The sequence below is a fragment of the Solenopsis invicta genome, chromosome 12 (genome assembly GCF_016802725.1).
Source record: "Solenopsis invicta isolate M01_SB chromosome 12, UNIL_Sinv_3.0, whole genome shotgun sequence".
Classification (NCBI taxonomy): Eukaryota; Metazoa; Arthropoda; class Insecta; order Hymenoptera; family Formicidae; genus Solenopsis; species Solenopsis invicta.
The window spans coordinates 6,872,497-6,889,688 of record NC_052675.1 but is presented as its reverse complement, the minus strand read 5'-3'; the positions used below and the strand labels follow the sequence as shown (position 1 = coordinate 6,889,688).

The 17,192-nt window shown below is 39.2% G+C and overlaps 1 protein-coding gene across 4 annotated transcripts in view; it reads left to right on the top strand.

Annotated features, from left to right (window-relative positions):
- The window catches only part of LOC105201080 (arginase, hepatic), a 51,949-nt gene that overhangs the window by 19,906 nt on the left and 14,851 nt on the right, over positions 1-17,192 (top strand). For all 4 annotated transcript variants that reach the window (XM_039455727.1, XM_039455728.1, XM_039455729.1 and 1 more), the window contains exons 5-6: positions 5,127-5,242; positions 5,316-5,438. In XM_039455727.1, the coding sequence (XP_039311661.1) occupies positions 5,127-5,242; positions 5,316-5,438 (239 nt within the window). The remainder of the gene's footprint in view (positions 1-5,126; positions 5,243-5,315; positions 5,439-17,192) is intronic.

The following is a 17,192-nucleotide window of genomic DNA, read 5'->3' as shown; positions in this document are numbered from 1 at the left end:
AAAATGTCGCGTGTATCGCATACGTCTATGATATTTTGATGGCGAACGGGCAAACTCTTGTATCGGATGTTAATTTTGCGTGCGTGCGTGTGTGTGTGTGTGTGTGTGTGTGTGTGTGTGTGTGTGTGTGTGTGTGTGTGTGTGTGTGTGTGTGTGTGTGTGTGTGTGTGTGTGTGTGTGTGTGTGTGTGCGCGCGCGCGCGCGCGCGCGCGCGTGTAAGTGTTGTTAGTCCGTCCCTTCTTTGGTGGAATGAAGAGAGTCCTCCAAGCAGCACAATTTTTTCTTCACATGATGAATCTCGTGAAATCACTCGCGGTTTCATATATAAGTTTTTTATACAAACGTAATATTTGCCACGTTTGTTCTTTGAACAGATATTTGAACAGTAATTATATAAACGTTCGCCATCGTCGACGATCTTGTTGCCGAGACAGACAGAGCACAAGTCAAGTTTTTAAGAGAGTTTAGGGAAAATTTGTTATATTTAAAATAAAGGAAAAAATTCTTTTTTAGAAAAAATTTTTTTGTAAAAACAAACTTCTAATTGTATTATAATTGAATTTAATAGGCTGATGAAGGCTAACAATAAGTAGAGCTGAAACGTTCCTACATAATTTGTTTTATATGTTTATTGTAAATTAAATCTTGAATTAAATCGTTTAATTTAGCTGGTTCTGACCGATTATTATTATACTTTCTAGATAAAATTATTTTATATAGACACAATACACATTAATTAATAATCTAAACAAAATTCAAGTTAACATATAAATCAAAAATCGTTTTAAAACAAATGTTTATGACCGTATTTTAACATCATAAATATATACTACTAAACATATACATATATAGAATAAATACTAATAAACATTATGAATAAAAAATTCAGTTTTTTTTATTATTTTAATCACTTAACACTGAATTTAAAAATTAATATACTAAATTCAATACACTGAAATTTTAAATAAAAAGTAAATTTAAAATAGCAGAAAAATACAACGTATAATTGTTTTAACTTCGTACTTTAAATATATAATTGCTCTCTGTTTTAATCATTTATACGTATGTACATATGTATATATGTTTATATATTGAATTAAAACTGTAAGATACTTTAGAGATATAATAAGAATAGAAAAAAATTTTTTGGGATCAGATTTTAATGCCATTTAATTGTGCATATTAATAAGTATCGAAAATAATGAAAAAACATAGTCTTTCAATACTTTACACCAATTGTAAAAATTGAAATAATTTAGGGAATGGTAGTAGTAAATAATAATATTATACAGAAACATTTTTAGGTCACAACTACAACAGCAGTTTTATAAATTTTTAAATACCAATAATCACCGAAAATATGAGAAAAATATAGTTTTTATTTTTTTTGCACCACGGCGCACCAATGCTAAAAATCTACAAAACTTCAGGATACAAGAGTGAAAGACGGCATTGTAAAAATATTTTCGAGAGTGTATCCCCAAAGTCTGTTTTTTGGAACAATTAGAAAACATAACCTTAAAATATTAGCGATTTTGTATCAGCATCATATATCTTTTTTCGTGCGAAAATGTCGAGTTTTGAGCCGAATAAGCGTCATTTGCGGGAGCTTTTGATTTACTTCTTTAATTTAAAGAAATCTGCAGCCGAGGCGCATCGATTGCTTGTAGAAGCATATGGTGAGGTTGCCTTAAGTGGGAGAAGTTGCCGTGAGTGGTTTCACAAGTTTAAGAACGGTGAATTTGACGTCGAAGACAAAGAACGTAGCGGAAGGTCGAAAGTGTACGAAGACGCGGAATTGGAAACATTATTAGATGAAGATTCGTGCCAAACGCAAGAAGTACTTGCACTTACATTAGGAGTGACTCAACCAGCAATTTCACATCGCTTAAAATCATTGGGAATGATTCAAAAACAAGGAAACTGGGTTCCATATGAACTGAAGCCGAAAAACGTTGAACGCCGATTTTTCACATGTGAAATGCTGCTTACCAGGCATAAACGAAAGGATTTTTTGCATCGTATAGTCATTGGTGATGAAAAATGGATCCACTACGATAACCCGAAGAAAAATAAATTATGGGGACAACCTGGCCATGCTTCAACATCGACAGCCAAACCGAACATTCATGGAAAAAAGCTCATGTTGTGTATTTGGTGGGATCAGCTTGGTGTCGTGTATTATGAGTTGCTCAAACCGAATGAAACCATTACTGGGTCTCTCTACCGAACACAATTGATGAGATTGAGCCGAGTACTCAAGGAAAAACGTGCCCACTACTACTCTAGACACGACAAAGTTATTCTTCTGCATGATAATGCTCGTCCACATGTTGTGGCGCCGGTCAAAACCTACCTGGAAACACTCAATTGGGAAGTTTTACCCCACCCGCCGTATTCACCAGACATTGCTCCTTCTGATTACTACCTGTTTCGATCGATGGCGCATGGCCTGTCTGAGCAATACTTCACATCATATGAAGATACAAAAAATTGGGTCGATTTGTGGATAGCTTCAAAAGATGAAGCATTCTTCCGACGCGGTATCCGTATGCTGCCAGAAAGATGGGAAAAAGTAATGGCTAACGATGGACAATACTTCGAATAAAACATTAGGTACCGTTCTTTCACAATAAATGCCCAATTTTTGATAAAAAACGGCGGAAACTTATTTATACTCCTAATAAAAACCGAAAAACGTGTAAAACGCTGTAAAAAAATAAGTAGTAGGGATAGAGGACAGAAACTTGAAAAATTTTTTTTCTTATCTAAAATTTTGATTCTAGCTCTGATCTAATCCCCTCAAGTGCAATTTTTACATGTTTATCCAGCTAGATTCCTTTATTAAAACGAGAGGTTGTGGAAAGAGAACCTGTGCTGATTACGTTGAAAGAAATACTTTATTATAGTTATAAGAACTGAGTAGCTTTGAGTTTGATTATAGTACACGAAACAATACACAGCAGAACAAATAATAATGTGTATAAAGGTATAAATGTGTGTATAAAGGTATAAAAAAGGTGATGCAACACCTTAAATAAGACAAAGAAACGGGTAGAGCGAGATAGATAGAGACGCTAGTGACGTTTCGAGCGGTGACGCTCAATAGTGAAGAGATATATCGACATATCGATAGATCGATAGAGTGGAAAATTGAATTTCTAATATCTTTTTATGTGGAACGTATCGACTGTACTATGTCATTCGCAGCCAAATTGCTATTAAACATATTAAAAAACTATTAAAAGAATATAAATAATAAAAAACATAGAAATAAATAACTATACACAACGTAAGTTATTGTAATCTATATAAAAATACATAAGTAAAATCATATAAAACACAATTCGAATACATATAATAGTCAAAGTTATAAAACAAAAATTTTTATTGAATTACTCTGATGTATACCCTCTGGTAAACATTTTTTTATAAATTTTGTACAAATTGAAATATTTTTCAGAAATACTTAGAAAGAGTATACATCTTTTTTCAAAATTTTTTATACATGTGCATTCTGAAATATTCTGAGATTTCTTATTGAATAATTTCTAAAAAAATATTTTTAACTTTATTAAATTTTACAACATTTCATCAGAAATTATAAAACAAAAAATCTTAGAAATCTTGAGATATTTCATAATTAACATTTATGAAAACTTTTGAGAAAAAATGTAGATTTTCTGAGTTTTTTTGGAGTATTTCTAAAAAAATGTTTCAATTCGTATACAAAATTTGAGAAAATTATAAAATTATACAGATATTCTGAAAAATTCTGAAAAAGAGTTGTATGAAAAATTTTAAGAAAATTTTTTTATTTGAACTAACCAACAATGCCAAAAAACAATGCGCTTTACGATGTCGATAGAGAACTGTATCAAAAGTGACACCTCGATAAGCAGCAATAATCTAATTTTATTTTTGAAAAATAGTGCCAATTAAGCTATAAATAATGATATAGTGCCAATTAAGCTCCAAATAATGATATTATCCAATAACCAAAAAAATAAAAATAATTTTATTATTTTATTTTTTAAACACAAAATACGTGATTTTTTTACTTATAAAAATCTGATTTCCAACAACTCAAATAAGTCAATTTTTATCAATTAACATTATCGTATTATTATTACTTTTTTTTAAATATATATCTTCAAGTATTATAGTTTGAAAGAATTTTTTTCATTCATTCATATAACAGTTATAAATTTTTAACCGACATGTTTTCTCAAAATTTTTACTCTTTTTTAAATATGTAAAAAATAAGTAAAATATAATTTGTGACTTCTATAACAGTAGAAACTTGTTAAAGACAAATACTAAATTTGACACGTTTTTGCATCAAAAACAGGAAAAAGGGATTGACGCAATAATACACACATTGTATTATTTTGTACAAAAAAGGCATTGACGCAATAATGCACACATATTTTTATTTTGCTATGTTCAATGAAATCTTCACGAATTTCACCCAAAATAAAACCAGTCAAATGATTAAATTTACTTTGTCTTTCAAAAATTCTTATTGCAATCTATGGAATAAAAATTCTATGTTGCCGGTGGAAAGTAAATACTATTTTAATAATTACAACCATTTATATTAAATTGAAACTCCTTAGATTTTAAAATTTACAATTTCTAAGGGCTGTAGGAGCAACCCTGGATGGTAGTGCTAATCTATATAATATTCACACAAAAACTATTTTAATAATTTGCAATATTTTTCATTTGCCATAGTTCAAATTATAGCACACTTATAGTCACACTTATAATAACTATTAAGAATTCTTTTGCATTCAAGTTAGAATTAGGTTAAGTTAGAAGACTACAATCATGTCAGCTATCGACACATATCTTTTCTTACATTTTACTATTAAAACATAATATGATAACTATTATAATAATTGAGTCATATAAAAATTTATATATATTTAAAAAATATATGTAAAGTAAATGTGTAAAAGCATAAAAGAGGATATATATATATATATATATATATATATATATATACAGTAGCTTTTTTTAAAATAATTCCCAAAAATAGATTACATTTTGCGCTCCTGACTAGAAAACTCTTTAAAATAAATTTTAATATAAATTTAACCAATATATTATTTTTTTTATAGATTATCTATCAGAAACGTAGCTTATATTGGTTTGAGATCCATAGATCGCTATGAAAGATTAGTAATTGAAAAATTCGGTATCACCGCTTATGGCATGGAAGATGTAGAACGTTATGGTTTGAATACAATAATAATCTATTGATAATTCGTAAAATGTTCAATACATTTATAATACTAATTTGTCTTTAGGTATTCACGATGTGATTCATATGGCACTTAATAAGATAGATCCTCATAACTCAAGATCTCTACACGTTAGTTTTGATATAGATGCATTGGATCCTCTTGAAGCACCTAGCACTGGAACGCCAGGTTTGTATTATACTAATATATCTAAATGTCATTCTTATTTAAAGATAAAAATGATCAAAAAAAGACTAGAAACTTTGAGTAAAAAAAAACTATATTTTTTATTCAAACCTGAAAATCTTTTTACTCGAATAGTATTATTTTTGGCATTGACAACATCCCATACAACACATGGACGTCCTTCAGACATCTAATTTATGTCCTTAAATGTCCTGTTTATGTCTTTGTTTTTCGGACGTCCACAAGATACCCAAGGACGTATTCGGACGTCCCGTTATACATGACTACGGTCGGTGCAGATTCACTAATTAAAATAATATATTAATGCATTAATCATAATTGCATTCGGGGACATATCCGGAAATTATGTCGATCTAGTTTTTGCATATGTCTCCTTTATATCTAAAGCATGTCCGCTGTAAAAAATTAAATTTGGAAATATGTTTAAATATGTATGTACAATTAATTAGTTCCGGACTCTCAAAATTTAAATACAATTAAAAATTGAAAAATACGCTAATAAGAGTCAGCGAAGGTAAAAGTGCGCAATTAGAAGTATCGATATTAAATCATTTATTCAATTCAAAATTTCAAAACGAACGTTTTGACTCTTTTTGGAGCCATCTTCAGCGTAACAAAAAAATAATAAGAGTAATAAAAATAGAAGCCATCATCAGTCATCGAAAACGGGAATTGTATTTAAATAAACTATATAAAAGTTGTATGAATAAGATTATATTTTTGTTTAATAACACATTTTTATAATTATATTTACTCGATTTGTTATAAAAATAAAATTATTTTTTGCAACATTAAAAAATCTTATTTTTTTGTATAAGGACTTTAAGTATTTAAAATAATTTATACAAAGTTTTGTTGTCTGTTTAATTATTCTGTAAATAAATAAATTTTGTTTATATACAGAACTGATCTATGGATCGCAATAAAACTTTACATAAATTATCTTTAATATTTGAAGTACTTGAATTAAAAAATTTAGATTTTTTTTCATTATTTCTTAATTATGTTTTCATTAGAACACCTGCAAGTAGACATGTTTACTTCTTATTGAAATAATTTCTTATTCATCTAAAACGTTGTAAATATTTTCTGTTTCTTTCAAATTCAATATAAAACAATTTGTAAATTCTTTATAATTTTTTGAATGTTTTGAAAATAGATCCAATACATTCTTTAATTATTACTAAATAATCTTAATTTTTTATCATAACATGTAGATTAAATTCAGTCATTCCTTACTTTCATCATGTCACCAAATAATATAAAATATTTGATAACGCTCATTCAAAACTTATAGCGACATAATAATTAAGCATTCGGATGCAATAATTATATGCTCATTTTTGGACGTCTTGAGTAGATACGCAACAATTTTTATCTTTGAAGCCTTTTGAATATTTATGTTATTGCACGTGTTATTGCAGCGTCTCAATTTCAATAATTTTCAATGAAATATTGTTTTAAATAGTCTCTTACACAGCATAGATCTAGAGACGTCCACGGAATATCCTTTGGATAAAGTGTGTTGTATGGATATATTTTATATAAAATGTAATATGTTTCAACTGTCCTTGTTTTATGTCCGGTGTGAACATTTTAAGTACGTCCTTAGAATATCCCTCGAATGGAACATGGAATACCCCTAATACATCCGTCGGATGTACACAAAACTTCCGATAAATGTACTTAGGATGACGTCCGTAAGACTTGTATCGGATGTCTGATTTGAGTTCCTTCTTATGTTCATGTGTCATATGGGATATTGCTTTTGAATTAAGTTCTGTATTCATTCAAAAGATTTTTGTGTAAAGATACAGATAAAAAATTCAAATGTAGTACAATAATTAAGCCATGGAAATACTTTCTATCAAACATCGAATATAAAAGATGAAATATCATATAACGTATACATGGGTTATATTTATGTTATATAATATTACACCCATTATATTTAGTGCTTACTTCGTTATGTTAATAAGAAACAAAAACTGAATTCAAAACTCTTGTTCAAAACTGCTTGAACAAACATATTTTTTTAACATGAATATAAAATTGATACAAAAGATATATACAGGGTGCGAGAAAAGTTCCGGGACGGCGAAATATCTCGAAAACTAAGCATTTTAGGAAAAAGTGTTTCAGACAAAAGTTGTAGGGTTTAAAAAGATCTATTTACTGATCTTATCAGTTTGACCTTGGATGGCGTCGCCAAGGTCAGATCGAAATTACATTAACTTTTTTAAATGGAACACCTAACTTTTTATTGCATATTCTTGTAGCTTATCTCGAGACCTTTCCAAAACATTACAAGAAAGTTTATTTTCGTTGAGTACTTTCCGAGTTGTGAGGCTTGAAAGCTACAGTGTACTGTAGTGTGGGTCCAGCCAGTTAAGGCAAGTGTGGCGTGTGTCCGGCCAGTTAAGGCAAGTGTGGCGTGTGTCCGGCCAGTTAAGGCAAGAGTGGCTGGACCCACACTACAGTACACTGTAGCTTTCAAGCCTCACAACTCGGAAAGTATTCAACGAAAATAAACTTTCTTGTAATGTTTTGGAAAGGTCTCGAAATAAGCTACAAGAATTTGCAATAAAAAGTTAGGTGTTCCATTTAAAAAAGTTAATTTAATTTCGATCTGACCTTGGCGACGCCATCCAAGGTCAAACTGATAAGATCAGTAAATAGATCTTTTTAAACCCTACAACTTTTGTCTGAAACACTTTTTCCTAAAATGCTTAGTTTTCGAGATATTTCGCCGTCCCGGAACTTTTCTCGCACCCTGTATAAAAATCCCTTATATAAGATAAATATCAAGAGCAATAAATTCTATCTTTGTTTCAGCGAAAGTCTTTTATATATTATATATGGGGCTATTCCACACCAAAAACGCCACCCATTTTTCAAAGTGTCACAAATGTTACTTTTACTCATATTGTGTGAGCTTGAACAGTTTGATGGCTGAACATTCTATGCTAAATATTAACCCCGTAGAATAATTGGTTGCCAAACCGTAGGACTTTAGATTTTTGGACTTTATTATTACAACGCTCTTTTCGCTACTTTCTTACAGTGAGATTGAAAGGCAAGTTTGAAAATAAAATAACGTTTTTCATAGAAAATTGAATACTCTTTCACGTGAAAGTACTAATTTTTCGGTCAAGACTCGTTTTCAACAATTTTTCCCATTTTTAATTTTTTAAAAGACCAGTCTCGATTTTCTTCGAAAATAGCTTAAAATATAGCCCTGGGCTTCTACTTTATTACCTTGAAAGGATTTATTGGGGCACGCACTTGTTTGGGAATAACAGCTGAAGAAGTGAAGCAATGTTGCTTTGACGGTAAACGGAGAGATAACGGTGTCCCACAATAATTGAAAAATCTTGTGTTAAATGACATTGGAATCAAAAGACAAGGATAAATAATGTATTTATGAGTGTGCTTGATTAAGAAGTTGCTATATGATAACTTAAGGCGCGTTAGTCGAGAATTCCGCGTTGACGGTAGCGACATACCGTTGCGGACAAAATTAGAACTAAGGCATGAAACGTGATAGATTGATGATGAAATTTTGTCGTGAAATTAGGGTAACAAACTAGAGCCCTAGGGTTACATTTTGAGCTATTTTTGAAGAAAATCAAAACTAGTTTTTTAATTGCGCTGCCATTTTAAAAAATTAAAAATGGTAAAAATTGTCAAAAACAAGCCCTGGCCAAAAATTAGTATTTTCACGTGAAAGAGCGTTCAATTTTCTATAGGAAACGTCAACATTTTATTTTCAAACTTGCCTTTCACGCCCACTGTAAAAAAACAGCGAAAAGAGGACTATGACGATAAAGTCTACAAATCAAAGATTCTACAGTTCAGCAACTATTATTCTACGGGCTTAATATTTAATATAATGTTCAACCATCAAACTGTTCAAGCTCAAGCAATATAAACAAAATCTGTAACGCTTCGACAAATGAATGGCTCTTTTAGCATAAAATGTCCATATATATGTTACGCTTAATTTGATTATCTGTTTATTATACATAATAACCAGTTAATATGAATAATTCCCAATTTATTTGGTTAATATGATTACTAGAAGAGAATTAATCAAATTTATCGGTTATTATAATTCCGAAACGGTCATTTTGTCTTCATCTTATTTTATTTTCTTGACAGTTTGATAGTGCTTTCCAATAACGAAATACAGTCAAACACTGTTACATAGCTCAAACAGCACAACGTCTAAGGGAAAATTCACACCTTGACAGAAAAGCAGAAGAGCAGAAAGCCAATTAAAACTTGGGCTGGTAATACATTTGCAAAAAAACAAAATGTAGAAGAGAAGAGGATATTATGGCTACTGTCGACAATGTGGCTACTCATCCTATTATTTCCGTTATTAGGTGACCTATTTCTGATAAAAAAAAACCGATGGAAAATGATAGAAAGTGTCAGAAACCTGATTTAAAACGATAGAATTCTATTGTTTTGAATCAGATTTCTGATACTTTCTATCGTTTTCTATCGGTTTTTTTAAATTGGATAGGAATTCTAACAATTGCTTATGGAGTTTAGTAATCCGCTGTTTTTTAGTGATTATAATATGCTAATATATAATGACTGACAATTGTTATAACGCATTTTTACTATTGAGCACTTCTAAATTTTTCAAGGTACAGTTTTAATCTTTAATTACATACACTTTCTCATTATTTTTAAATGTATTATCACCCAGATAGCAAAACGTGATAACTCAATCTAAAGCAAATCATCGCGCAGATTAAATTGCTTGTTAATTGCTATTACGTTGCCTTTTATTTAATGCGACAAAAATGTTTTAGTCAATTTAGTATCAATATGCTGAGTTTTATTGTCGAGAAAAATTATTGAAGTCAATCTGTGTTATTATATTGTGGTAAGTTGTGTTTAGAACTTGCCATTACTATATTTTAAAAATTGTTTATAGCAATCTGCGAGCAACATGACAGCAACATGTGAGCAACAATTCCCATTTATAACTTGTAATAAGTATAATGCTGATAAGTTGTTGGAAACTTGCTAGTATTATATTTTAAAAACTATTGCTGGCAAGAACGTAATGGTAAGAGGATACCCCCTTCTGTTGCTTTGCTGACAACTAATATTTGTGACAAGTTGTCGACAACTTGCAATTATTTGGCTATCTGGACATAGGAAGGTATATACACTCAAGGGTTTTTTGTTATTTAATTTTTTATTCGGCCGTATACATTTCGAGTTATATAAAGTCAAAACAATAACATGGAATTTTGTTAATATGGTTTTTTAAGCGAAATTTTTATATTGAAATATTTCTTCAATGAAACCCCTAATAGCACAGGAACGTCCACGGGACGTCCTAAGGACGACCTGTCAGGGCGAGCGGGATATCCTGAGGATTACCTGTTTAATATCCATATTAAACTCGAGATTTTTCTTTTTTTTCTTAAATCACATAATAATAATAATGAAGACTGAGGGGGCGGTCCTCGGTTCGAAGATCCGCCTACGGCACGCAGACTATTGTCCATTGTGCCACCTCCAGTCGTTTGCTGCCTATGGGAGCCCCGATTTCCTCCAGAAGAGACTCAGGTTCCTCATAGGCAGCCTGCTAATCTGCCCTGGCTCGGGAAATGCCGAGCCTAGTAGTTTTAGTCTCAGACCCGCATAGGCCGGACAGTCACAAAGAATGTGGAGACTTGTCTCTTCTTCCTCACCACAGGCCCTACACTCGGCCGTATCGGAACGGCCCAGTCTGTGCATGTGGTAGTTGAGGGCACCATGGCCAGTCAGTATTTGCACCACCAGCCTGGCGTCCCTTCTGCTCAGGGACCTTATGTCCCGGCCTAGGCCCTCACTGGGTGTTTCCCCCAGTAGAGCCCCGGCCTGTCGACACTTGGTCCTCAGCTCATTCTTCCAGAACTCGAGGTGCTCGTTCCGCAGCCAGGCCCGAAGCCTCTCCCTGCCAAGGCAGAAAGGGACCCCCAGCACCGGTCCCGGTCCGGACACCTCCATTCCTGATGCGGCCCTGGCGAGCCGATCGGCCTCTTCGTTGCCCTCGATCCCCGAGTGACCGGGGACCCAGGTCACGGTAACTTCTCTTGTCCTTCGCCAGCTTCTCCAGTGCATTCCTGCAGTCCCAGACCAGCCGCGAGGTGTAAATCGGAGCTTCGAGTGCCTTGATGGCAGCTCGGCTGTCCGAACATATTCTTACGTGCCCAACTGTCTCCTTCACTTCCAGGGCCAATTGGGCGCATCTCAGGATTGCCACGATCTCCGTCTGGAAAACCGTGGCGTGCCTATCTAGGGGCAGGCTTTCCGCCACCCTCCTCTGTCGGCAAACAATGCCCGCGCCGGAGCTCGTACCTGTCTTGGAGCCATCTGTAAACCAGACGTCCCCGGTCCAGGCCCGAGCCGATGCTCCGGGTTCAATCTCGTCTGCGAGCCCTGTAACTTGCACTTTAAAGCGCCTGTCCAGGGCCCGAACTGCTGGCATCCTGTCCTGCCTCATTCTGAAGATGGGGTCGGTCAGCACGCCGCTGGGGAACTTAGTGTGCGCAGTCCCCTCTTTCCACTTCAGTTCGCAGGCCAGTCGGTGTGCGGCTAACGCCGCCGCCCCCACAACCACCTGGTGAAGTGGTTCAATCCCGAGCAAAATGCCCATGGCTGCCACCGGCGTGGTTCGCATCGCACCCAGGGCCCCTCTTAAAATCAGGGCCCTGATATGCTCGAGCGCCGCCACCGCCGCTTTCTTCCGCGCCCTCGGCCACCACACTACTGCTGCGTAGGTGAGCCTGGGTCGAAGTATTGCAGTGTAAATCCAACAGACCATCCTGGGCTTCAACCCCCACGTCTGGCCCACGATTCTCCTGCACATCCAGAAGTAGGAGCACAAACTCTTACAGCGGCTTTCAAGATGCTCCCTCCAGGACAGCTTCTTATCCAGGATCACTCCTAGATATTTCACTGACTCAGTTGGGATTAGCCTTGTACCCTCAAAGATGGGCCCCTTTATAGTGCCCACTTTGTATTTGCGAGTGAAGACAACGAGCCCCGTTTTCAGCGGATTTACTGACAAACCGGTCCCCCTGCACCACCGCTCCACTGTTCCCAGTGCGCTCTGCATGAGCTCCAAGAGGGGCCCGAGAAAGGGTCCTCTCACTAGCAGAGCCACGTCGTCAGCGTAGCCCTGCACGAAGAAGCCCCTCCCACTCAGTCCCTCGAGCAGCCCATCCACCACCAGGCACCATAACAGTGGAGAGAGTACCCCGCCCTGGGGGCACCCCCTCTCCACCCATCCACTGACCCTCGTTGTTCCCAACGAGGCTACAACTCGCCGTCCTAGCATGCCCCGGATCCACTCTACGAGTTTCTCCGGCACACCCCTGTGCAACGCTTCATCACACACCACCTTGTGCGGGGTGTTGTTAAAAGCACCCTCTATGTCTAAGAAGGTGCCCACCGCGTAACCGCCCCTCTCCAGTTGCCCCTCGATAAACGACACAGTCGTATGAAGAGCCGTCTCCGTGGAGTAGCCCATGCGGTACGCGTGTTGCGCGCAGTGCAAGGGTCGCCGCAGTAGAACGACGTCCCTTACATACGCGTCGACCAATTTCTCCAGAGTCTTCAGGAGAAACGAAGTCAGACTTATCGGTCTGAAGTCTTTAGCAGAGGAGTAGCTCCCTCTTCCCGCTTTTGGGATGAATACCACTCTCGCTAGTTTCCATGCGCTAGGCGTGTGGCCCAGAGCCAAACATGCCCTCAAAGTCCTTGTCAGAGGTCCCACGACCAGCTCCAGCCCCTCCTGTAGAAGAGCCGGAAACACTTGATCTGGTCCCGCCGACTTGAAGGGTTTGAAGGTGCTTATCGCCCATCTCACTTTTCCGGGCTTGACAATGCTGGCCGCTAGTCCCCAGTCGGCCTTGCGGGCCCTGCGCGAGCCCACCGCATCATAGGCAAACAGTTCGCCGTGCTCTCTGCGGAAGCCCGGAAAGCTGGCCTCCAGCAAATGCACCAGACATCGCTCCCCGGTCACCAGTGTCCCATCGGGGAGACTAATGGAGTCCAGGACGGCGTCTGGATTTCTGGCTAGAATCCTGCATAGTCTTGCGGTCTCGGGCACGCCCTCTACCGACTCGCAGAACTCTTTCCAGCTCTTTTTCTTTGCCCTTACCACGGAGTCTCTGTAGTCTTTCTGAGCCCTTCTGTGAAGTTCCCAGTCCGACTGGCGGCCCGTGTTCCTGGCCCTATTCCAGGCCCTCCGAGCCGCATTTCTGAGCTCCTGCAGCTTGGGACTCCACCAGGAGTTGCCCCTGGAGTTCTTAACCGCCCTTTCTGGACAGTTCCTTTCGTAGCTCTCCACCAGAGCCCTCTGCAGATGATCCACGCAGAGCTCCAGTTCTTCCTCGGTCCCGTGCCTCCTTGGGAAGCCCTCGAGATGGCATTTCAGGTCCGCCCGATAGGAGTCCCAATCGGTCCTTCTGGGGTCCCTGAACGTCGTCACCTCACCTCTAGCCCAGGCCAGCTTGAAGGTGATTTGCCTGTGGTCTGACAGTGAAGGTTCGCGCGAGACCCTCCAACCGACCACGTCCCTCGATATACACCTAGAACAGACAGTAAGGTCAAGAACCTCTCTCCTCACCGCCGTGCAAAAGGTGGGCTCGTTACCTCTGTTGAGAATCTCTAGGTCCGTCGACGCTAGAAATTCCAACAGCCTCCTACCTCTATCGTTGGTATCCGTGCTACCCCAGACTGTGTGGTGCGAATTAGCATCGCAACCCACTATCAGGGGAAGCCGCTCTCTCTGGCAGTACTCTACCAGTCTGGTCACCGGTTCCGGCGGCGGTGGGGCCCCCCCATCATGGGGAAAATACGCGGAGCACACCACCACCCTCCTCCTGCTTCCCAGGGAATCGGCGACATCGAGCTCGACCGCCACCACATCTCTGGAACATAAATGCGGGATTAGTCGAGCGTCAACGCCCTTCACCGCTACGCAGGCTCTGGGGTTTTCGGCTGTTGGAGGCTTAAATAGCCTCCCGCATGCTGCCACGCCACTGATACGGCCCCGGACAAGCCAGGGCTCTTGTATCAGTGAGATGGCTGTGTGCACCGCAGCTTGTTTCCTCGACAGAATCGCCGAGGCCCCTTTGCTGTGGTGCAAGTTGATTTGAGTAAAGGTCACCCCGGGACGATCGAACTTTACGATTCGTCCATAGGGGGCCCCTTCTCGCCCTCCCTATCCCCGCCTTGGGCCCCGCTCACCTTGAAGGTGACTTGGTCGAGCCCGAGGTAGGGTTTGAAGTCCAGCGCCTTCAGCTTGAGGACGCTGGACTCTGGAATCCTGAGAACCAGGTTCCTACCGTCCCTGGTAGCCCCTACGTTCTCAGCCATGATTTTCCAGCTCCCGGTGCTGAGCCCAGGATTCTGCCTCTCCAGCCGCTCCAGGACCGCGGCCGGTTCATCGGGAGCCCCCGGGACCCAGACCACGGCCCTGTGCTGCCTTTGAAGCACCTCCGGGCCCACCACCCTGAGCTTGGCATTTTCCCAGGGAGAGATGCTCCCCATCTGCTCAGTGAGCCAGACCAAGGACGCCTCATCCCTGCCTAAAACTACCGCGGCCCCTCCCCTAAGGAAGGTACGGCGGAAGCATGGAATGGGTCCTTCCCGGATCCCACTGATTGCCCTGCTGACGGCCAGCTTCAAAAGAGCCAGCCGCTCGGCAGTAATTTCCTCCTCGGGATAACCCTCGGGGATGATAACCCTTGTTAGGGGGTCCGCCGCCTCGGCGTAGGTCCCAGTATGTTGAGCCCTGTGCTTCTTAGCGGGTCCTTCCGCCGAAGGGGGGGTGTCCGTGGAGCCCTTCCGGCGTTTGCCGCCGGTGTGCCCTTCCCTCTCCCTCGGCGTTGCTACTAGGGGGGTCACGGTGCCCGAGGAGGTCCCACACTGAGACCTTTCTCGTTCCCGTTTGGCCCTCCTTTTCTCCGCACCAGAGCGGTTCCTCTTGCCAAGAGAGCCCGCCGCTGGCGCGGAGCTTTTCTCTAAGACGGCGGCGGTGGCGCCTCCGGGGCCCGGAAGAGCCCCATCCGCACCCACCGCTTCCGTCTGCGTGCCGGAGCCGACGGCGGTGGCGCCTCCAGAGCCCAGATGAGCCCCGTCCGCAACCACCTCCGCCGCCTCCGCACTGGAGGTCCCGCGCTGCGAGCCCTCCATCTCCGTCACTACGTCTTTGAGTAAATTGAAATCCATATGGTTCCCACGAGTAGCTAGGGAACTAAAAGTCCGCCCACACAGAGCCCCGCATGCGTAGGTAAGGCTATTACTCTGGGGTGTCGCCTGGTGCCCCAGAGGCATCGTTCAAGACACTGCTCCCTCAGTGCCACGCAGCCATCGCCACGATAGCTCACAGCTTGGCTTAGGGAACTGGTCCGCGGTAACGGCCTTCCTGACCCCACGCAGGATTTTACACCTGGGAGACCAGTTATAGCCGCCACTAACCGGAGGTACCCTAATCCCACGCAGGATTTTATCCCTGGGGGACTCGGGCCCCTCCGGCCGTTCTCCTATCCGCCACCCGGAGACGCGCCCGGTAGGTCGCTCAACCCCCGGGTCTTAAATCACATAAAAAAAAAATATTTTTTTTACACGTACAGAATTATTAAAAGCAAGACGTCAAATAATTAAATATTGTTTTTAATTCTAGCATTATTTCAGTGTTAGTGTATGAATTGATAAATAAATAAAAAAAAGAATGAGAACGAGAATGGGATAGAGGCTTTGAAAGAGCGGGAGAGAGAGTGAGAGAAAGGGGGGAAGGGAAGGAAAGCAGTGTTCTAGCTGTCAGCTTATCACTGAGATCGTAATCTCACGTAATCGCCCGTATTGAACGGTAAGTTGCGCCGGCCCTGCTTCACCGCTATACGCGCCCGGTTATTGGATAACTATTTCCTTTTATTATTTAAAAACTGCTTCGGACAAGTTTTTGACAAATAAAAGTTGTTTTAAAATAACCTCAGGAATATGTCTCTTCAAACACATAAGGTTATTCTGAATCACCCTGTATTATATTATTACACGACATAATTCCAATGAGCAAAACAATATTTTAATCACATTTTATAAAACATTTTTTGCAAAACAAAATCGAGAATTTTTTCTCGGAAATTCCCAAACGGTCACCCATCCAAGTCGCGACTCCGGTGAACGTTGCTTAACCTCCGTGATCGCTGCGAACTGGATTCCTCGTGATGATCTGTGAACACTTTATACTAATATGTGCATATAATTGATAGATTAAATAAGCATATATTATCGAAAAGATGAACTATGTATAACTAAACCATATTATTTATATAATATATATAAAATTATAGTTTTTCTACTGATTTTTACAAATGCGGATTAGCATCTGTAATAACTTTTCTATTATTATTTGTTTAAATAAGAATGCAACTAGAAAATATGTCAATATAATACAATAATTAAATTAAGTATAAACAAAGGACCACGCACAATCCTTATGGAAAATGGCCCTCGGTTAAATTGACTGCAATTGAAATATGTTGTTGTTCTTGACGTCCCGAACAAAAGTTTCAATGGGCACAACTCTCTAAGTCCAATATTTTTCAGTCCAGAGACGTTTGAAGTGATTGTACCATCCCAGCAAACGAGAAATAATTGAAAAATATTTAGGATTATTAAATGGAACAAAATTAAATCCAGTTTTTGGATTTT